The sequence below is a fragment of the Scleropages formosus genome, chromosome 1, assembly GCF_900964775.1.
Source record: "Scleropages formosus chromosome 1, fSclFor1.1, whole genome shotgun sequence".
NCBI lineage: Eukaryota > Metazoa > Chordata > Actinopteri > Osteoglossiformes > Osteoglossidae > Scleropages > Scleropages formosus.
Genome location: NC_041806.1, coordinates 48,078,900 through 48,102,813, shown reverse-complemented (window position 1 = coordinate 48,102,813; position 23,914 = coordinate 48,078,900). Strand labels below are relative to the sequence as shown.

Below are 23,914 nucleotides of genomic sequence, written 5' to 3'. Positions count from 1 at the left end.
CTGACCGGCCGGAGACAGGGGTGTGAGCTAAGCGGGGGGTGGGGTGAGGAACTTCGCACGCAGCTGTAAAATCCAAAGCCGAGCTCCGCTGCAGGCCTCCTCCACGGCACTCAAGGACTGACGCGGGATTCCCAGCACCCCTCCGATGCCCTGCGGTCTTCACACTTGGCACAAACACACTCTCTCTAGACCAAGGTTGTGCCCCCCCCCCCAGACAAGCCTCACCAATTCCCTCTGCTGCAACACGACACGTTCACCTCTTATCCAGAACCCTTCAGATGCAAAACACACACACACACACACGTTATCTTTTCTAAGGTCCCAATGACTAACGAAGCCCAGCCAGACCACGCGAGTGGTCATAATAACTATAAATAAATGTTTCCAGCTGCTTACAGACAACACCACGCTATTTACTGTGAGATGTGGTACCAATGCTGGGGCTGCGTACAGCAGCGCGCCTTCAAACAGCACCGACGCCAAACTGGACCGATACAACCTGCGTGAACCTCATCCTCCCGAAGACCGAGCCCATCGCGGTCCTGCTTCGCCCGTCCACACGGGCAAAGTCGCTTCGCTCAAATGGCGCTCGGAGCGACACGGGAGGCTCTCCGGAGAGGGAAGACGACTGCGCCGACATGCAACCGGTTGCTTTGATAAGCGCGGGGCGCCCGTGCGGCGGCGCGGCAAGCGAGGAGCACCGAGGGATCGAGCACCGGGCTTCCACCACGTACCGGTACATTTCCATTTTCGAAGGCAGGATGCATCTTTCGTTGAGGATGAAGCCCGACGCCTTACAGGGCGTCGTCGAGTGAAGCTGCATGGTTCCCCCCGCCTTGCCGTCGATCGCCGCGCTCCCAGATCACGCTCCCGTATTCATCTCGCGTCCCCCCCCTTACACGCGCTCACACACACGCTCCTTAGAACACATTCTCAATTCATTATTCAGAGATCGGAGGCAGTCAGCGGCGCTTCTCCATGCTGCTGGTGCAAAGAGTGGATCGTTGCCGTGGCGAAGGGTATCCTGGCAACAGGCATCCAGTCCTCGCAGTTGTTAGGGAAAATGATGAGATCGCACAGCGCCGCCCGTTTCCAGCTCGACTGTGTACGCTTTCGCTGAGCCCCCCCGCCGCCACCTATCACTTCGATATTACATTCGGAAAAACGGGATCCCAGTCCCAATAGGTGTCCGACGCGATTTATTAGCATCTTGAGACAGACATTAAACATGAGACAGACTGTGCTGCTCAAAGTGTTTTCCGTGAACTAGAAATTCAAATGAGTGCTTAAAAAAAAAGAAAAAAGAAAGAAAAGAAAAGAAGGCCGAAGAGCAGCACTGCACTCCGATTACACATTCATATAAGGTTGGGATCCTTGAGGTGACGGATCTGCATGTGAAAACGACAGAGGGAGAACCAAAAAGAGAGGGAAACCCCAAATCAGACAGACACCAGTATTCCATTCCATGAAATCCTCCCACCCGATCCTGATGCTCCGACACCCACGGAAAAAGGACGGGAAACTTGTCTCTACGGTTTTGTCGAGAGGTCCCGCTGTCATAGCAACAGTGAGCAAAGGGTCATCGGGGGCACGCAGCTCACAAGGGTCCCCACCCCTCCCCCACGGCTGCAGCTGCACCCAAAGCCTTCCCGCCACGGGACGCGTGGAGGACACCCCTGGGCTTCGCGTGGTGGCGCGACCGGACAGCTGAGCTCGGTGCCTGCAGGTGGGCAACGCAGCCACCGATACTGTAGGATTTACCCACAATGCCGTTCTACATCAATCATAACATGAAGGAATGGAACATTAGACAGTTTACTGTTAATTTGTGTTCGGTCAGCATTCGATAACCAGAAGGTCACTCCCTGCACGTCCAAGTCCGGACCGGAGGGAGCGCCGATTAAACCGTTACGCCTGAAATTGGCAGGAGGCTGCACACACGCACGCACAGAGCTTCAATACAAAACGAAGGGACAGAACACATGGACAGCGATAAAGACAGAAAACTAAAAGAGTGGTAAAGGTGTGGTACCACTCCATCTTAAGGGAGGGTGATGCCACAGTGGGCGGAGCCCTTCGGGATTTTTGTGCTGCTGCCCTACAGCTCCCCCGCCCCCACCTCTCCGCGAACTCCGATAAGGCGGCAGTAGGGAGGCCGGCACCGATCCCATCAGCAGGGGTGCCGGAGGCAGACGGGCCGATAACCCGCCAGTCGAACCGCAGCAGGGGCGTGAAAATGGGCTCCGTTCCGCAGTGCTCCCGGTGCTGCATGTGCCACAGACAGTTCCAGCAACGGAGGAGCCTCCGGAAGTTCGGCGTCAACCAACGGGACACTCCCGCAAAGGATGGGCGTCCCCGCGTTCGCACGCGTCAAGCCTCAGTGTGACACCGCTGGTCATGCTGGACGCAAGACTGCAGGTGGGTAAAGCCGGAATGGACTGACAGGCTCCGCCCCCCAAATGCAACTCCCTCCATGAGCCGTGCAGGGCAGCTGGGGTAGGGCCGTAAACCCAGGAGCCCAGGCAGGCCTGTTTGGGATCAGGGCGCATGACAAAGAGCCAGGAAGCCCCGCACAATAAAACCCGATGTGAGGGAGAGCATAGCCTGCTTACGTCAGCTCCTTCAGCATGCCTACACAGACACGCACACACACTCGCGTGCTCTCTTTACAACCCGACAGCCCGTCGTCTTTTCATACCGTGGGACCAATTCAGGTCGCCTACTTAGCTTAAGGGGAAGAGGACAGCCGCATCAGCAGACTTGAGCCTGTGACCTCGTGTAACCTTTCATATTAGAGGTGAGGCATTAACGGCAAGTTCGACCGAACGTACGCATCTCAAAGTGTGATGTCAAACCGGAGCACTTCTGTTACGTCCCTCTCCGTAGAAGGAGGAGAGAACACCACACGCCATCTGGGGCAGACGTGACTCGGGGACGAGCACTAAGTGGGGTGGGGGTGGTGGGTATCTCCGTGCTGTGCTGGGCGACTAATGTTGGGTGGCACCATTTAGTTTCCATCATAAAAACTGCTAAAAAATAAAATTAAAGAGATGGCGGTGATTTACAGGACAGCTAGGGGCACATCTTGCATCATCATCCCAGAACACCAACCCCTCCATCCTGTCCCTCTCAGTTCCATCTGTGTATCATTATTCAACGACAGGGCTGTAACCTTCCAGAATCGATACAGGCCCTTAAGTGGTTTAACCCTGGCAGCATGGGGGGGTGAAATTCAATCAAGACCCTACGCCACGTCAGTCCCAGGGCTCTTTACTGCACACCGGAGACAATGCATGTGCGTGCGCACACACGCCTCAAACTGCTGTGGCCCATCAGCACTCAGCAGCCAAACACCACTGAGGGTTATTGGAGAGTTCATGGAAAAGTGACCTGGAAGACCCAGAACAATGACATCCGACTGACACAAATAATTAATGAATTCATGAGTAAGTGCAATTTACCACCTTTTACCCATCTGCTCCATAAATAGTGTCTGAAACCTGACAGCCCAAAGTGTCCATATCTAGGATAACCGGACACGTTCAGCATTTGACACAAGCAAACACACGCATACCTCCAAAACTTTATTTGTGAAAAACTAAAGGAGAAAAGAAATCCTTGCAAAGCATCAGTCAGGTGAAAGACCTCAGGGCAACGGTGTCTCAGGAGGAACCAGGTGAGACACTGACCACACGACTGCTACAAGCGCTCAGGAGTTCCCCCTATTCGTGGACCGCAGTAAATCACGGTTGCGGTGGTGGTCCACTGGGGGGTTCTAATGCTGGTCCCCAACCAGGAGCCTTGCGGAGCCTTGGAAGTTGGCCTTTCGATAAGTTGACCGATGTGCCGGCCGCCCAAACACCACGAGCCAGAAGACCGCGGTAAAGGACCGCCACCACACGACCCTGGAGGGGGCACGCTTGGGGAAAAAAACACTGGTTTCGCATTTCTACCCAGGACAATGGGGAGAGTAACGACTTTCTGAACGTGCAGTCAGCTGCACGTTCCTGGAAGACGCTGGAATGTGCGCAGCGGCCGTGGCCGAGCTGCTCTGCCTTTCATCAGCTCCTCGTGGATCGTGACACAGCAGGAGGGTCCAACATTCCTGAGCCCTGCTCCGCTAACTCGAACCTTACTTGGAGGCCGTATCACGTTCCGCTGAAGAATCCGGACCGCAAATTCACCAAACTCGTTATTTGGCGCATTCCCGGGCCGCGGCGTCATCTCGAAGAACCTCTCCCCGAGCGGATCTTCGCTCGCCGAGAAGCTTGGCTACGACCGAGGCGTTTGGGTTGATGAGCACCTGTGCCGTTCGGTCGAGGCGGTGGCGAACGAGCTGAAGAAAAGGTGAGCTGGTGGGGTAAAAATAACCACCTTTTGTAGCACATATGTCAGCAACGAAGGGGCCACAATGGAAGCAACTTTCCTGTGGATCTAGAAAACAAAGAGTCTCACGGCTATTTGAGTGGGAGTGCATCACTCGTGGCTCCGGTCCATCACCCCCACCAACCCCACGACCCCCTCCCACACACACCGAGCAAATGGCGAAACCATGTTCGCGTAGGAAAAAAAGGAAACGACAGGAATCGCAGGGAAGACATGGTGATGATGGGGTGAAAAAGACCTCCAGATGCCACGGAAGCCATTGTGATGGACTCATCACACGTTTACTTATTTAGATGAAGCATCTCTCCAAAATGACTTACAATGATTTCCCCTTTTTTACAACTGGGTAGTTTTACTGGAGAACTTTATGGTAATTACCTTGCTCAAAGGTGTTATAGCTGGAGGTGTGATTCGAACCTGCAGTCTTTGGGTCCAAAGAATCCAGTACAGAATCCAGTTCTATATAAAAATCAGTATACAATATGCAGGTAGTTGCATAAAAGTTTTATTAAAGAGATAACGTAGTATACGTTTAACAGACACATAGAAGTGCGTCTGAAAAACGTGTTGGGACCCTAGAATATCGAGAGGGATTCAGCAGTTCTGAGTGGCAGAGGGAGGTCATTCCACCACATTGCAGGCAGAACCGAAAACCTTCCTGCTTTTCGTTTATGGGTTTTTACAAACCAACCTCCATCTGCCAAGCATTTCAGTATTTGGGTGACGCACCTGGATCTGCCTGCTGTGCAGCACCTCTCGGGCCCGTAAGCAGCCACAGAGCAGGACCACCAGAGGTCATTCAGCCCCAATGAGACGTGTGCTACCGACACAGTCCAAACAAATGGAGCTCCAGCCCTCCAGAAAGGAACATCTTTGCGTGACGGCAGTACGTGTCACAAAAAGAAGCGGCAATTCCGGCGTGCAGTAAAGTCCATTTGTTTTTAACAAACCCTTTTTATTACAAATAAAAACCCGGTGAATCACTGAGATGAAGTGATACTTTGCTCCAGGGAGGTTTCCAGTTCAGCATTTCAGAGGTTCGCACGAGGAGGAGGGAAAGGACTGCTGCTCCTCCTCAGCTCGCAATGACAAGCCTGGCCTGCCATAATTGCCCCTGCAAGCAGGTGGCACCGGAGAGCTAAGACCAACTGGAAGAGGCAGTTGACAAACAGCCACGTTACCTCACGGGGTGGGGGGGCACTTAGACCGGTGGACACACCTCCCAGGTCCTGCCCCATGGGTGGTAGGGCAACACCGGCACACCCCACATCACAGAACTTATCTTCACATTCATAAAAAAGGAGCCTGTATTGATAGGGAGCAGTTTAAAACTGCCACTGGAAAAGTGCACTTTGCCCTGATGGCAATCCCAGCTGAATCACTGATAGGAGACAGCTAGAAATGCACAGTGTAACACAGTAAACAGAGTAAAAACCTCAGGCTCGGCTCAACAGAACAGCCAGCACTCAGACTGCAGTCCAGCCTCCCAGCTCCGGCGGGACGCGTGGCAAAGCATCCTGGGACAGAAAAGAGTGGCACTCCTGACCCCAGCTGGCAGGCAGACACCCACAAACCCGAGGTGTCCAACTACGAACAGGAAAGGAGGAGACGGGAGACACGCGATCGGCACGGGACCGTGGTCCTCGAGTCCGAGAAGTCAAAGGACCGTCCCCCGAGCAGCTGGGAGAACCTCACAGGTCCGTAACCGTGGCTGCGGTGCCGCCATCTGTTGCTATTCCGGGTCCCGGCAGCGAGCAAAATGCTAAGCAGATACGCGGGAGACCGGTCCGAGAGCGTTTCGCGGCAGATTCAAGGACGACAAAATGGGTACGGAACCCAGTCCCGTGCGAACGGCAGGGCGACGTCGCCCATCACAACTACGGCAGACAGAACTCACGAGTCCCGCGTCATCCTGTCGGCGAGAGGGATCCTCGGCAGCCTTCTGTCAGGCAGCGGCACAGATGCCCACTGAACAGGCCTGAGGCCCCTCCCTCGGGCTAAATCCGTCCGCCTGGGCAGTCCCTAAAGCACCCACCCTAGAATAAACCTGCTGACTAGAAGGTGTCACCCACCCATTTCACTGCAAGGGTTTCTCTGTGCGTCTCCCAACATCCTCCTTCCAGCAAGTTGCACTCAACCGGCAGTGGTTAGCCTGCGGTTAACCACACAGCTACTAACCGGCAAGCTGCCCACTCGTACCCAAAAAGGGGCGGAGCTAAGGCTCGGCCAGCTGTTCAACCTCAGCTGTTCAAGGAATACGTGGCCGTACATACGCACCCATCCCCGAACCCACTGAATTCGTACCCTCGCACCCAATTCACAACCGTAAATCTCGAAGATAGAAATATGTCCGTCTGGCAGATTTTGGCAAACTTTTTAGAAAAGGCCATTCTGGAACGGCACCGAGCATCCCCACAGTTCCATCTCCCCAGTGCTGAGCATCGCGGGAACACACCCCTTATTTGTTTTTACGCTCTGCCAGTGTGGTTGTTCGTGCTCTGTGTGTGCTTAAAATTTTTAAAAATAAAATCTAAAAAATAAAAAACACCTCATCTAAACTGTTTGTTAGGATAGTCACCTTCTTGCCTCTTATTTTCTTTCTGGGTAATTAGTTCACTTGTTTATTATGTTCAGGACAATTTATGGGATAACAGGAATATATTTGTGCTTTTTTTTTTTTTTTTTAAATATCCCTTCACCATGCACACAGAAAAGATGTACACTGATATATGTATGTACGGTACCATACTTTATTACACTTTTCTCATTTTGGGGTGTACCTGAACCCTGCATGGAAGGAGCCGGAATTTTCCCCATAGGAAATGATGGTATTTATTGTTTCTGTTTATATTTTCACCCGATAAACGGATGCGCAGGAAGGCACTGGGTTCGCAAAAAAAAGAAACAGTCGGACTTGAGGCACCCCATAGGAGTGTCAACGGAACAACTAAACTGACTCAGCAGAACATGAAGTACAGCTGGTGACCTTCTGGAACAGCTGCCCGACTTCGGATGCGGATCCTCCAGAAGCAGCTCAGAATCGGTCGCTTTTCTCTCCTGGATCCCACGTTTCCACCGAGATGAGAGCAAGATGGTCAAAAGATGGAATGGAGACCACTGCTGGAGAGCAAACACTGGACAGCCAAAAACAGAAGGGATGCGGGCAAATCTAAACCACCTGGAGTGCATACATGTATGGAGACATGGAGGGATCACTGCTCGTCATTTATAAAAAATAAAAAAAGCTTCAAGAAGCATTCGCAATTATGAAAATCCAGACTTCCAGAAGGTGCGACCATGTGAACCTCAAAGAGGTGACAATAATATCACGTCACTTCGATCTCACATCAAATAAGCTGAGCAGAATTTAAAGCAACTCAACATAACGAGAGGATGAGAACTTCCAGCCTGGGACATATGAAATATTAAAAGACACCACCCAAGGCAACTCTGCAACGAGCGAATCAGAAGTGCATGAAATATTAAAAGGTCCTCAAGCGGTATTCGGTTTTCCAGGTATCCAGTTTCCCAATCCAGGCTCTCCGGGCACAGACAGAACCGGCAAATCTTTCCCTGAATAACACCATGACTGCAGCGCCCAGTGACGCGCGAGCGGCGACCGCCGTCTCCAAGGGGCCGCATCGAGGCCCGACCTCCACCTCCGAGGGCTATTTCCAGAGAGAGAGCGCTCATCCATCACAGGAGCCGTGCCGCCGCACTGACAGTCGAAGGCTACGGGGTGGAAGACGGAAGAGGGTCCTCCCCATCACTGCCACTGGCAGAGGCCATACGGAAGGAAGCCCGCTGTCAGGCAGTGCTCGAAGGGCCCCGAACTTGACAGGAAGAATAAAGCTGTCATCTAAAGAGCCCGACTTACCCCAGAGAATCTGCACTGGGGGTGGGGGTTGGGGGCATTCACCTTTTCATCTCAACGCTTTGTTTATTCCGTTTCCATAGTGACGCACCCCAGGGAAATGGGCCGACGGGTTTATACGATTAGAGCAACAACGGTGGAAAGGGGGCTTTTGTGTTGTCAACCCCCACCCCACCATCTCCCCAGATCCATCATGGGGAGGCAGACTGGTTCCCGCTGGAGTGTGTGGTGACTCAGCAGTTAGCAGATCCACTGGGCTGGCAGCACAAAAAAAAAAAAAAGAGCCAATCGTCAAGGTGAAGGGCATATAACTTACCCGGAGCACAATCGCCCCCCCATTCCCAAACAGGGAAATGAACTGCAGCAGAGGTCCCAAAAAAGAAGGCTGTCAAGGGGCAGGTGGGGGGGGGGTGTCATGTCTGCATCTGTGGTTCAGTTGCTTCTGAATATAAATCCAAGCTGCGGTGCTCCACGGAAACCCCAGCTCAGCGGCAACACCCAGAGCGGGGGGGCGGAGACTCAGCAGCCGCACCCAAAGCAGGAGGCGGAGCCCTAACCAGCCACTACACCCAAAGGAGGCGGAGGCTCACTCAACTGCTACTGAATGCTACCTTATCGGATCGGGAGTCTTCCAGAACCACACTCCCCCGCCTTCGCCGACCTCAAAAGTTTCGCTTTGAAGCAATAAATGGGAGTCGGATGAACGTCTCTCCAATACGGTCGGTGATGCCTCATCGAACCCATACGGGCTCATCTCTGCACCCCAGCCTTATACCCATGGGCTAAAAGAGGCACTTTGGCAAATCCCTCCGAGCGCAAACATTCAACAAGTGCGGACGGATATAGAAAGGAGCGCGGCCTCGCTGCTAAACTGGGCAAGTCGCTCTGCATCTGCTGAGCAGATAAAGGATAAATAAATAATTAACAAGAACACATGAGTCAGTTGGACGGCTCTCGTGTTGGAGAGGTGAGCAGAAGGCTGGCTATATCCCGCACAAGGTACAAAACAGCTTTTTAATTGTGTATAAACACTAGCTCTCAACACCTGTTTATGAACATAATGCACGGCATGCTGGGCTGAAAGGCTTTGCTCATCGTTTCCCTTCTGTTCTTTGGAGCAGGGAGAATGGAAGCAGGACTGACAAACCCAAACACTACGGGAAAGTACTTCCGATCGAGATTCTGCCCATCGTGGAAACGGAGTAACTTTCAGCTGCTCCCGACCCCTTCAGACCCACGAGCTTGGAACATGGACATCTGTCACCGTCACCTTGGCATTTCCTATGAATCCTATATTTACATTTATTCATCTAACTAACATTTTTCTCCAAAGCGACTGACAATTTTCAGCCACATAATTATTTACGCATTTATACAGCTGGGCAGTTTATACTGGAGCAGTTTTTAGGGTATGTACCTTGCTCAAAGGTACAACAGCTGGAGGTGAGAATAAAACCTGCACCCTTTGGGTCCAAAGAAGCTAATCTAACCACTATGCTGCCACACAGCAATTTGTGTAGCTTGTTGGACAAAATGACAGGGCTTCAATAATTAAAAATCGATCAAAACCCAATTTGGAGGAAAGCGTTGGCTAAAAGAATAAAGCTGAATTTGAAGTTCAAGAACCCCGGTAACAAGACACTCGGCATGAGAAAATGTGGGGGACACAAATTAAAGCCAAAAATACATATCGGGCAGCAATAATTCCATTAACACACATCCGTGAACGAGAAACGGAGAATCAATCAACGCCAAGAGCAAACCACGCCAAAGAGGCCAGTGTAGAGTGGTCACTTGATGGGCCCTTGGTCCTCGAACATCACATGTTTTGCCAGGTCACCCAGGGCTTCACAGAGGCACCGTCCGCTGGTGAACTGCTCCAAAACCAGGAGCCACAGAAAATCAAAACGCAAACCAACGCATAACCTGCAAGCAGCAGCAGCACCATCAGTGCTCCTCAGTGAATCACACCCCAAGCAGAGCCCCTGCACCCCAAGTACACTCCATTCCTGCTTTTTAATTAAGCTGCACTCTCAGCTTAGTTTAAAGCTTCTCCTTTGTGCAGTGGTGGAGGGTGGCGGTGTCAGGGTTGTGTTCGGGGCACCTGCCAATAGTGAGGTTGCAGGAATTGGGGCGGGGAGGCTTCTTAGCATTCTGATAGCAACAGCAGAGCTGGAAACACAAGTGTGAGATGGATGGATGGCTAGCGCACTAGCGACATCCACAGAGAAAACCCCACCCCCACCCCACAGGGGAATGACAGATGCACGGCAGGCAGCAAACAGGGAGCACAAGAGTAAGTCTCACTGACAACACACTATCATGAAGAACAGCACCAGGTGGGGTAGTGATTAGAGCCATTGCCTTGGAGTTGAACACCCTGGGTTTGAATCCCTGAACCCACTGTAGTACCCTTGACCAAATGATTTACACTTAACTGATACAGTAAAAATTATCTATACGATTAAAAAGAGAAATCATTCTAAGTACCTCTGTGTATAAACTAAATGGCAGCACGGTGGCACAGCGAGTAGTGCTGCTGTCTCACAGCACCTGGGTGGTGCGACAGGACGTGGGTTCGATCCCCACTCAGTCTGTGTGGAGTTTGCATGTTCTCCCTGTGTGGGTTTCCTCTCACAGTCCAAAGGGATGCAGTTGAGGTTCACCCATAGGGTGTGAGTGACAGAGAGAGAATGTGTTCCACTGATGTATGGATGAGTGAGCCAGTGTAAGTAGTGTATCTAGCAGTGTAAGTCACTGCGGTGAATAATGTGTGTGGGCTAGTAACACTACATAGAGTTCATTGGAAGTCGCTCTGGAGAAAAGCATCTACTAAATAAATAAATGTAAATGAGTCACATCAGAATAAGGTGCCAAGTAATTAAAAATATTATAAAAGTACACATTAGGCTTCAGCGTTATAATACATTTACATCCATTCATTTAGCTCCCACTTTTAGCCAAGTGACTTAGAATGTTAACCTAGTTATATTGATTTATCCATTTAAAGAGAAGGGTAATTTTTACTGGAACAAGGGTACTGCAGCAGGAAGCGAGATTATAACTGGCAAATAAATTAAAACTTATTTACTCAGACAGATGCTTAACAAATGTCTGAATGACGGACAGAACATTACTGTAAAGACACTTATTAAACTTTCTTTTAACAACAGCTTCAGTTGAAAACGTAGTAGATCCAGGCTCAAGAAATGGCGAGGACTGAGAAGGGACATTGGGGATAGGACCCACTTGGCTTCACGGGGAGCTCACCTGCACATAGAGAGAAGCTGCTATATGGGATGAGAGCCCCTCCCACAGCCCACCTGCTTCCATACCTGAAAGTGCGGAACTCCATTACCCAGCATTCCACTGGGCCGAGCAACAAGGACTCAACATCGGGTGCTTAGCAACGGTGCGGTTGTAAAAATTCACTATAGCAACCACATCCTGGCATCACGATGTCCTGATCAACCTTGATCAAATGCTGAATCTTTCATTACTTTTTTTTTTCTCCAAAGGCAGAACTGTAATATCTAAGGCAGAATAAAGAGAAAGGAGAAAAAAAAAAAAAGATTCAATCAGCAGTAGATTTAATTAAATGTAAGAAAGTACTTGAGTTGCCCCACAGAAATCTTGTTATTGGGGGGGAAGAAAGAAAAAAAAAAAAAAAAAAAAAAAAACTTTTAGCAGTAATTTTTAAAAAAATCCAACTTATAACGGCTTTTTTTTTGTCATTTGTTTAACTTTGTTGGTGCACGAAGTCGGCCTGGCTGTGTGAAATTTGCACCTGATGGAGCGTACCCTTGTAGTTCGATGTTAAAAATGGTGCAAAATGTTAAATATTTCATGTATTTAAAAAAATGATGAGAACATTTAAAGTTTCTTTAACACAACAGCTTTCCAAACCCAAACTGCGGTATCGGGGACAAGGGGCGTCTTAGCAGCACCCTGACTCCAACCCCCAAGCACACTCCGAATACACAAGTTCCCAACAAAGAGCGAGAACAATGGCTTCTCTGTTGCCTGGGTGACAGGTGTGAGCCCCGCCCCCAGAGACAGGCCCTGACACAGGCGGAGCGGCTGGGAACTTTATGGTACGCGGTCACTCAGGGCTCCGGTCACAGCAGCGCTGGGAGTGAAATAAACACGCGGAACAGCTGCTGCCTCGCTTGAGCAGACGGGACGGCGCAGGGCCACCTGCTCGGGACCCCCGCAAGACCGCCGAGACCCCCGATCAAACCCTTCACCACTTCGCTATCCAGAAGACACCAAACCCTGAGAAGGAACATCATCAAGGTAAAATATATCTAGATAGATAGATTTTTTAAAAAGGGGGCATGCAGCAGATACTAATACCCATGGAGCCTGTCTGTCTATGGGTTTGGAGAAGACCATTTCCAGCAAAAAGAAGACTCCAGTCCAGAGGTACTGGGCATCGGCGACGGGTTCGAGGGAGGAGCGAAGTTCCACTCACAGTCATCCTGCAAAAATCTGATTCATGTGACACTCACAAGCCAAACGAGGTGGCCGCGTGCGTGACATCAGACACAGTCATCCAACGCTGTGCTGAGTCAGCATAAAGAGGGGCATCTCGGCGATCTGGCATCTCATACACAACCTCGAGCGTCTGCGCCAACCAAGGCGTGGACCGCACTCGTGGCCCCCCCGCCGGACCGAGAAAAGAAAACACGGCAAACACGAGGGACAATGCGGTCACATGACTCCAACACGTGGTGTTCAGACCACCATCTTCAGGGACCGGATTCACCTCTAATCCACACCCGAGTCTTACATACTGTCCTTTCCGACTTTACGAAGGCAACACATGCCTGAAAAACCCTTTGTAAGGTAAATTCTCATAACTCAAAGACAATTACCATTAGTTTCAATGTAAAAATGTGTCCCTGAGGCCCAGAAGTGACATCATTTATGGTAAAATAGGACCAAATCCTATTAAAATAAACAATTTTACACAACGCATCGTAACTCCAGAAGCATCCCCAGATACAACCTTTATTCAGCCATTACTCTGGTATTGTACTGCTCATTTGTGTATCTCATAACAGTTAATTAAAAAAAAAAACACAATAAAAATTGGTGTGGGTATCGGGATTTGTCTATCCTGTGTCTTATGCACCTACCTGAATGATGAACTTCGGTGCAGCAAGTGATAGGAAACAAACTAGGTTTGCTTGAGACTCATGTCTGCAGCTATGTCTCCTCTTAATGTAATGCATAAATTGTACTTTTTCTGAGATGTACGTCGCTTTGGACAAAAGCGTCTGCTAAATGAATAAATGTAAACGTAATGTAATGTAAATTTCTTCAATAGTTACCACTAATTATAACACAACATAAGGCAGTTTCCCTTCACTAATAACTCTATATTGCTGTATGATCGGGTTCCTTAGGACACACACCACACACACAGCAACGAGCGCACGGTAAAAGCACGAATCTGATTCCTGGAGCACAGTTAATACCCCAAAGCCCACCTGCCCCACACGGGCAGAGTGCTGGTACTCACCCCAGCGCTAATAGGGAAGTACAGTGGAAAGGTTTACAGTTAGTGATGCCCAAAGTATCAAAAACTAAACAAGCGATGTGAAACCTTCCTGCCATGAAAGTACATGTAATGAACAGTGTAACCCCACCGTGTCTGTAAACACTTTTTTACACAAAAATTTCACCAAAAAAATCAAATTATATGCAAATTAGAGCAGTCGACTACTTACAGTTCCGAGTCGAGCGCCCTACAGAGCCACTACAATATGATACTCAAGTGTTTTATGTGCTAATTCAACTGGGAGGCGCGCAGAATCCAAATTCAGTTGAGGAAAATACAAAGAAATGCTGCCAAAATTGAAGTCAGGGGTATTAAAGCTTCGCGTAAAGCCGAATTCTCGAAACCTGAACGGAGGTCTCTCTGGGATGCTCGGATATGGAAAATTCCTGCAGCGTGTCCGTGTTTCGGTTTCCAAACAAATGCATTTGCACTCATAATCCAAACATGCACATATGCTCAAAAATAAATGTGTGGCCCTGCAGTTTGGCACAGTGCCAACAAGGGCTCCAAGCTCAAATACCACAACACAAGGGCAAGAAAACCTGTTCGACTGCTTTGGTCACGCACACAGGTGTCTGAGTAAAACAGCTGCTTTCCCGGCATCCAGAAGCTCGCCCTCCGTCACGTTGCTGAAACCTGGACCTGCAAGGCAATGCGGTGTAGAGGTCTAACAGACCACATTGTGTAACCACAACCGCAAAACAAAAAAAAAAAAAAAAAAAGAAAAACCAACCATTCCTCTAACCCTAACCACAAAAATAAGGGGTTCTGTGTGTGGCATTGGGATGTGACCAAGGAGGTCACATGACATTAAACTGGTGGAGGAAACCTGAACAGAGACAAAGCGTCACACACAAAGGAAGGTCGCACAATAAAATAAAAACCTCTAAATGATTTCAAAACGAAGGCTTCCAGGGGGGTTCGCGAGAGCAAATCCTCCTTTCTTCATCTCCACATCAAATTGAGTTTAAAAAGTACGCAGCTCTGTACATAAAGCGGCTCCAGGAGTCAAAGGTCACAGCTTTCCAAGAGAATTAAGAGGAGCACTCAACCCGCTGAATGACCCACTAAGGAGTGGAGGGGAAAGCACGGCAAATGTGCATTAATAGCTTTATGTAAAAGGATTAATGCAAAACTTCCTTTTGTCATGCATGAACACACGCAAATGAGATGGCTGCAGGTGTATTTCACCGAGGGTTACCCTCGAAAACGGTAAATACAGGAACAAAATAGCAGGACAGAGATGGAGGACGGAGGCAAGCGGACACTTGTTCACAGCCAACACCACCGCAACAGTTAAAGTAACATTCTAATTACCATTAAACTCGTCTTGCTATAGCGTATAGCAGAGGAAACAAGGGAAATTTTACAGACAGCCCATTGACATTTTACCTTTACTGCATTCATTTAGCAGATGCTTTCCCCCAAAAGCAACGCACAATTCGGGTTAAACATGGACATAGAGACACTATCAAAGCACAGTTTGCCTGAAACCAATGATTCTGTCGATCCGCACTGCCCAAGCAGCGGTCTATAGAGTTCAGTCAGGAAACACAAAGATGAACAAGACAGCGTGGTGCCAATAATTTTGAAATGCTTGTCTTGCAGTGGGGGAAAATAAACTGCACCGCTCATTAAAATGTTCGGGAAAAAAAAAAAAAAGGCTTCCCCATGTGTTTGTGCCCATATACATATGTGTTATTTGTGTTACACACTGATATTTTCTCAATTTCACAAAAGGCGCCGATAATTCTTGAGTTGACTGCAAGTAGCTGTTGAGCAATAACTAGAGAAGTGGGTCTAAAAGACTCGTTTTGAGATCCTGGAAAGAATTCCGCAGTTCTGAGGGACAGAGGAAGTTCGTTGTTCCACGTTGGGACTACAACTGAAAATTGACAGGCTTTCGATTTGGTACCTCTCATAGCGGAACCACCAAGCGGCCAGAGATGGAGGAGTTTCTACAGATCTTTGTGTCTAGAGCACGCTATGGTACTCCAAACTATTCTAACATAGTCAACTGGAGACTTGAGCTACAGTCCCTCCACCACCCATCACTGCCCTTCCAAAAGCTGCAGACCACAGTCCCAAAATCTCATGAGGTATTGTGGGGAAGAGATACATGAAGACCTGCTCCTGTCTCTGAATGAAAAAGTCAATAAAGAGATAAATAAAACTGAGACAGCTGAAGTGAGCAGCTGGTCCAGCCATATTAGCGCTTGGCTTGCTCTTCTCAAGGCAGCGATTGGTAGTATGCAGTGATACAGTAAAGACATGGGGGAAGGGTGCAGGCTTTGATGTGCTCGTGTGTTTTAAGAGTGTAATCTTCAGCGGGGCAGCTAATCAAATGACGTTGTGGCAGAAAGTATTCATCCGGTCGTTCATATTAACACGGACAGGAAGACACATCTGCAAACCCTGCAAGACGGGCAGGGCAAAGGTCAACATATCACCGCCACCCAAGGAAGTCAGCTCATACTCAATTTAAGGTTTTATCTGGGAGAAGCTAGACTAGCGGAGCTGCACCGTCAAGCGTCGCAGCTCCGAGGAAGTCAATTCCCAGAATCCTCCGCTGGAAGAAACGGACCGAGCTTTTGGTTACGGTTGGGGAAAATCTGAGGCTCATTTTGAGCTGAGGATACGTGTATGTTTTAAGAGCCCAGAACATTCCCAGAAGGTTTTCGAAAGGAGAAGAACTCAAACACAGGAAATGCACTGGGGGAGCAAATTCCCAGCCGTCTCCAAGGAAATGCAACGTATTGCTGGGCAGCTTCTCAGGCACAACCCCGCACCTATGCACCGCCAGAAGGCTCTTTGTCCATGCTGCTTGGCCTCTTGCAGGCCTGCCCGACCTCGGAGATCCTCGACACTGCAAATGGGTCCCCCCACCCTTTTCTCACCCCTCCAACAGTTACACATCTTCTCCACCGTCGCACTGAACGGCTACAGAAGCTACGTTTCCCGCGTCTTGCGGGGAGAGCTGGCAAAGTTGGCAGGCGAGCGAGTGAGCGATCTCCCTTTCGGGGTCCAGTCCATTGTCGCGCCAACAAAAGGAGATGTTTATCCAGGCTAGTTTATTATCCGGGCCGCCGCGCTGCTCGGAACAGAACGCCTCTCCGCTGCCTCCGAACACTCGAGCTTTCATCGCCGCCGCCTCTCTAGCTGCAGCCGAACACTGGAGCATCATAGAATTCTCATTCCCTTTTTATTTGCGTTGCCTCGGCAACCTCTTTGTACTGGAGGAATATGTTGGGTGAGCTGTATGGCAGATTGCAAAGACAGCAAAGCTCCTGGTCAGTTTACTACTACTTTTTTTATTTTGGGGGGGGGGGGTTGGCTGGGAAAAAGAGTTAGGTTCTCCATCCAGCACTTTTCCCCCCTTTCTTTCGGGGACAGAGGTGTAGCCCCCTCCCGAGCAGTGCGGCGAACGTGAGCTGTGGCTCCCCGAATCAGTCACGACTCATTCACAACTGCGAGCGATATTTCCGAACGGAAATCAGAAGCCGAAAAATAATACTCCAAATGTAGCAGCTCCCACAGCTGCGGGGGAGGATCCTAAAATAATCATAATCCATATCCACCTCCACCGCCAAAACAGCCACTGCCCCCGCCCGCATACATTACCCTCACAGCGGGAAATAAAGTGAAAGGAGGAGGGCGATGAGGGCTGGAGGCAAAACATGGCCACGCCCCTCCGTGGACACACCCACTTGCCCACCAGTCCCACACCCAGGGAACAGGAGGAGGGCAGGGGTGCGATGAGAACGCAGGAAGCGTGTCCCAGTATAAAACACAAGAGGAAGCTGCTTCAACGGCTCAACAAAGGGGCAACAAACTGTTTTACTCCACGATGTGGAAAAGACTGTCATCCGATTGCTCAGTTCACAAGACAGAACGAGGTTTCACGATTGTCATCAATTGACACTTTTCATCAAGGTGACTTACAGTGTTGCTTTTGTACACTAAGATACTTACAACGATTTACCATTATTTCAAGGTAAGCACCGTGATCAAAGATTATACAGCAGGAGCAGGAATCTGACATCAGGACCTTCCGGCCGCAAGTTGACAGCTCTGGTACGTCATTATATCACCTTTTCAATTATATGATACCTTCATATCCATTTTTACAACAAGGTACTTACCAGAGTAGTTACATACGAGGGTAAGTATATTACGTATGGGCAACACGGGAGTGACAGGAACAAGACTTTAACCAACAACATTCAGGTTACCATTCAGCTCTCATGGCCTTAGTCCTGAGTAACTGAGGATGAACACACATTATAACACAATCATGGTTCTCCATGTCCCTGCACACCTGGAGTGCACCTGGCTGGTCCAGCATCCCAAAGCCCAGGCAAGACTCTCCTCTGACCACCACCCTTACCCAGAAAGTCATATTTACAGGAGGAGCAGGTATTACAGTGGTTAAAGCTGCCACCATTGAACTCAAAGACCAGGGGTTTGAATTCCAAATCCTACCGGAGTAACCTTGAAAGAGCTTAAAGCTCCAGCGCGGGAGCCGAGCAACAATGAGTCCGCCAGACACCGAAGAGGTTCGAGTGACGGGGCTGGATCACCGCGCACAACGGCGGCGTTCACTGGCTGCCAAAGGTCCACGTCGACCCGGGTTTGTTCCGGAAAAACGCCATAAAGGCGACGACTGGTGACTGTAAGCTCCGAAGAGAAACGTCGGTGCGCGGCGTGTGGCGCGAACGACGGACGGGGAGCAGCACAAAACGCCAGCCCAGCGGCGCACATCAACAAACTCGGAGGACAGCGGGGCAAGACCACAAATCTCAGCAGACACACAAATATAGTGACACCGTAAACCCTGAACTACGTAAGGGGATGCAATATATTTCCGCTGGGATGCTACCCAAAGCACCAAAGTGCACCGCTGTCGGGAACTTTAGTGAATAAAATACGGCCGCGGCACAAAGCCACCATGTGCCCGGTGTTACAAACAACTTAAAAGACAATCCCTTACATCTGCATGTCACAGTCCAGTCTCAGCACCCCCGGCTTCAGACCGCAGACTAAGACTTGGACACATTTGGACACCAAGAAAGATAAAACTGAGGAACAGCATCACGCTGGCTGATGCCCGAGCCGCGAGTCCTTTGCCAGGTGGGAGGCGTGGACTGTAAGGTAACGGCGTGCAGCAGGTGGCGCAGTGGTTACAGCCATCACTTTGCACTCAAGAACCAGGTGTGAATCCCTGCTCCTTTGGTAACATCGGTTGAGTTGGTTGCTCTGACCCAGTGCGGTAAAAATTACCATGCTGTATAAATGCTGTAAATCACTGGGTGGAGGGGCCTTTAACTTCACTGAGGAGACCATCAAGAGCACAGTGAGTTGGTGAGAACTAAGGTGAAGCACTGTATTTATAAACAGGTACGAATAACTGGGGGGGGGAGCCCACAACAGGACCACAGTAAACAAGTAGGGTTTGGCTTCAGTACCAATTATATTATTTTATGTCCACATCAGGTCTTTGTGATACAGTAGCATGCTTTTTGGGAGAAATTCCCCTTTAAAGATCTCCCCAGAGTCACAAATCTGCCTGACGGGCAAAAAAAAAAAAAAAAAGGGGGGGGGCTAATGGGGGTGGGGCTGCAAGATCATCGTCTGTCTTGGATTTCTGGCTCCAACAATGGTCTCTGATATAACTCATGATGCGTCACAGGATAAAATTGTGCTATTATTCTGGTGCAGCTAAGACAGACACACACACAGACAGACACACACACACGGCCCATTCAAACTCACTGCTTTACACGCATAAGGCAACAGATGCCCTTAAAACGTTTCGCCAAAGACGGGATTACATATTACATAAAACAATTACTACGGCATGCCACAAGTTCCATCACAACACAGGAAAACATCATAATCCTCCACAATCCAATATGACAGTCCTGATTACTCCTCCCCCCCACCCCCCCCAGTACAACAACGCAGGGGACAGATGAGGGGGTTGTAGGAGGAGTGGTTAAGGTGAACGAGAAAGAGACCTTACCTAACCCAACGACCGCTGCACCGAGGGCCGAGGCGAGCGGGAGACTTCCCACAATTCAGTGGGTTCGGGCCTCAACGAGGGACCGGAGGAGTCGGGACACAAAAGCTCAAAGTTGCAAAACCGTGTTGAGCGCGACGAACGAGCGCTGCTACGTTACTTCTATTTGTTGATCTGACACTCACAGGAAAAATTACCATGCTGCGTAAATCACCGCACCGATTCAGGGTGATTCCGTGATCAAGGGTGTTGGAGCCAGGGGTGGGATTCAAGACGCGGCTCTAACCGCCACATCACCTGGTGCCGCGTGTCCTCAACGCGAAACACGCATCGTCATGTGCTTCTGAGCTACGGAACAAGCAGCAGAAAACATTTCGCACAAGCAAAGTGGCCAAAAAAACCAACGGCAGACGACGTGTGGCAGGACGGTCCCCGACGCCAAGCCCCCTGGGGCCCTAAAGGGGGCAGGCAGAACTGTGGTTACATAAATGTTTTAAAATAAGTCCGGGGAAACCTCTCGAGCACAAAACACAGGTACTGGGTCAGCAAAAAACAAATGCACTGCCGCCGGATTTCTGCGTGAAGCCCCAACACAAAAAAAAAGTGGCACTTTCACACAACACACACCCCCCAGTATGAGACGGGGGACCAGGTCTCTTCAGAAAGTGGGCAGGGCCTCATCATTGCTGACAGTTTACAGTGAAGGCTGATGTAGTCAAGTGTGACCCACATCTATTTCAAACTCACATCCCTCTGGAAGCTATGGAACCTATAGGTACACTTGTGGGGCTTTGGGAGGAGGTTGGTCACATGACTTACATTAAGCGTTCCTATAACTTAACCTGAACTCAGTTGTGTTCCTCTTCGCCCCTTCAATACAGCAGAAAGACAGAAACAGCACAACAGCAGCTCTTTCGCAGCAACAGTATTTGGACAATTTTAGCCATGAAAACCCACAGATTAAAATACAAACATTGAAGCGACACATTCAGCTGAAATATGTCGTTTTAACTCGTACTGATGTGCGCTGCAGCAGGGATGAACGGGACAAAATTATGCACCATTAACCACAACAAGTGGCGCCACCTCTGGCTCGGGAGGGTAAGTGACACATCGGCAAGTTCCACACTCCAGGAGAGCAGGTCCAGTGCCGATCCAGTAAAAGGTACCTTGAACTGCAAAGGAAGTGTCATTATGGGGTGAGCAAATGTGAACATTACAATAGGTTCATGCCCCGAGGGGGGGTGGGGCAACGCTCCCCTAGGAAAGTGTCATCGCGCCGAATAGATGCCAACAGCTGGCTCCACTGAGGCCCCAACCGGCCATGACCACCAGTCATCAGCGGTTCAAAGAGAACACACAAATCACCTGGCTTTTGACCTCCGACCACCTGTCAGGACACTCAGAGTCGACCCCCACTATAACACAATAAAAGAAAATAAAGGAATATAATTAGATTTTTTTTTAATTAAAGGAAGCAAGTTAGGTAAAGAGGCAACGTTAGCAGGGAATTCGCAGGCCGGCGTTAAAAAGCAGCGTCAACGCAGACGGCTATAAAAAGGAGGCGACGGATTTCACGGGTCCTCCCTAATTTAGGACTTAAACCTGACACACAGAAACAGGCTAAATCAGAGACACCCTGAAATACACTGGCTGCTTCACTTCGAAACACGAGCGAGAGCAAAAGTTTCCTGCTCTCACTAGTAACTTCTACAGCGGGGAAAAGTGCCATTTAATAAAAGCTGCACCCTATTTACGGGTTAGTTCCTGCGAAAGTCTCAGATACAGCTACAGCAGAAATAAAAATGGGCTCCACTTTGTAAAACTAATTATTACTATCAAGCTACATTTAAAACTAATTTACACACACAGACAACAATTGTCTGAAACCGCTTGTCCCATGCGGGGTCGCGGGGAGCCGGAGCCTAACCCGGCAACGCGGGGCGCAAGGCCGGAGGGGGTGGGGACACACCCAGGACGGGACGGCAGTCCGTCGCAAGGCACCCCAAGCGGGACTCGAACCCCCGACCCACCGGAGAGCAGGACCCGGTGAAACCCACTGTGCCACTGCACCCCCTCATAAAACTAATTTAAAACTCCTAAAAATAAACACCTCCACAAACTTCTGATTTCTCCCATAAAAATGTGTAACAACTTGTTATTGATCGACAACGAAACAGACGCACGGGCTGTAAACACAGCGCGACCGAGATGAATTGGGGAGGTCCAATCCCGCCGATTCTGTCGGGGTTTCTTTGCTACAGACAAGTTTAAGAGAGTAAGTAAATGAAGAATATATTTTTTAAAATAAGATGGGGAAAAATGTTTGTATTTTATCTGTATCTGGACCATTTGTGACAAGTAGCCAGTGTATTGACACACCCCTCGAGTTTCTCCGACGGAATAAAAAATTGAAACCTCCAAACCACATTGGCTAAACTATGTTTAAACTAAGTGAGGCACAGCAAGCGATTACCAGTTTAACGGGAAGGTCTGTGCTGTAAAACAAAGGCACTGCTGTTGTGAAAACACACACAAACACACACCTCTACACGAACACCCCACATGGGAAGACTACGTGACAAAAGTAGCTCAGTGCGTGTGAAACTTCTCAGGAATTCTCATTGGTCATTTCCATAACTGGTCTGATATCAGGCTCACGGATGCTTGAGGGGAACCGCAGACACGCCTGCTGGTTTTAGGTTCCGGACTCATTTGAGCCGAGACCCGAGCAGAGGCCCCACCGGCGTCACGGTCATCCAAACATGGGAAACTCCGCTCATCCTGCAGAATTAAAGGACACCTTAAACATAAATAACCGTGCATTTAGAATCCGCCATGAAACGTCATCGCCGGCATCACTGACGTTTGTAACCAAAGGGTTCCCAAATTCATTTAAAAACATTTTTTTAATTAAAATATGGAAACCGAAAAGAGGTGACTGGCTTCCACGAGACTATTCATGCGAACTATAACCTACCGTACCGAGTCCCCCTGATGAAATTCAACGGTAAATGCTGTAACGTGAGAAATGCATGGTATTTTACCACACTGTCAGGCTTGCATTGTTCCGGATAAATAGTTGCACGCTCGATTCGTGGTGTCAGAAGTGGCATCGCGGATCATGTCAGCAAAGCGCTGCCGGTGCCATTGAAACTCGCAGCACGTATCCCACGCAGCCACTGAGACACACGTGCCCAAAATGTGAATAAAAGCCTTCGCCGCATCAGCCACAAACCCCAGCCTCACGGGGGGGTGGGGGGGCTGTGGACAGGGTACGAGGACAGCGAGGGGACAGAACCTGTTTGAAGATGGGGTTCGTTTACCCTTTTACTTCTGTTTTTATTGATCCCACCAGCACTGCTGCATTGCAACAACCGGCAGAGCAGTGTCGGGGGGGGGGGGGGGGGGGGGGGGGGGGGGGGGATGGATGGAGGGGCTCCGTGAGCTCTGGGACTCCTCCGGCTGGAGCAGCGGAACCCGAGTCCTTCCTCGCAGCACTGCGCTTTCCAGCTGCCTCAATGAGGGTGGAAGGTGGCGGAGAGACAGAGCGTGCGCGCGCGCGCACACACACACACACACACACTCGCTCTCTCTCTCTCTCTCTGGAGCATAGTCCTGAGTCCTTTTTCAACAGCACACTGCGCTTTCCATGCTGCGCCTTCCTTCACCATAGACTGACACACACACACACACACACACACACAGTTATAACACACGTACACAACACACACACACACTCCAGAACAGCAAAACCCCAGTCCTTTCCCCACCACACACACCAGACAGAAGAGACCCAACACACGGTTACACTCACTCTGTGTAACTTTCCATATCTCTGTACCTGCTTCACTGTATCGAGTACCTGAACATTATTGTATCTAGTGAGACACAACGTATCCATTTTTAACACGTGTGTTTCTGTTTCTACATTTTTTTTTGCGTCTCTTTTCCCCACATTTAACGCGTCTTCGCTGGACGTTCGCCTTCCGTCCCTCGGTCTGTATGCACTCGTCGTGTGTGTGTGTGTGTGTGTGTGTGTGTGTCTCGCGGGAGGACACGTCCTCGC

General features: G+C 49.7%; 1 protein-coding gene across 3 annotated transcripts in view; it reads right to left on the bottom strand.

Annotated features, from left to right (window-relative positions):
* Nucleotides 1-1,079, bottom strand: part of enah (ENAH actin regulator) — a 49,243-nt gene extending 48,164 nt beyond the window's left edge. For all 3 annotated transcript variants that reach the window (XM_029248153.1, XM_029248185.1, XM_029248208.1), the window contains exon 1: nt 735-1,079. In XM_029248153.1, coding sequence (XP_029103986.1) covers nt 735-823 — 89 coding nt within the window. In that variant the 5' untranslated portion in view covers nt 824-1,079. The remainder of the gene's footprint in view (nt 1-734) is intronic.
* Between the last annotated feature and the right edge of the window lie 22,835 nt (nt 1,080-23,914).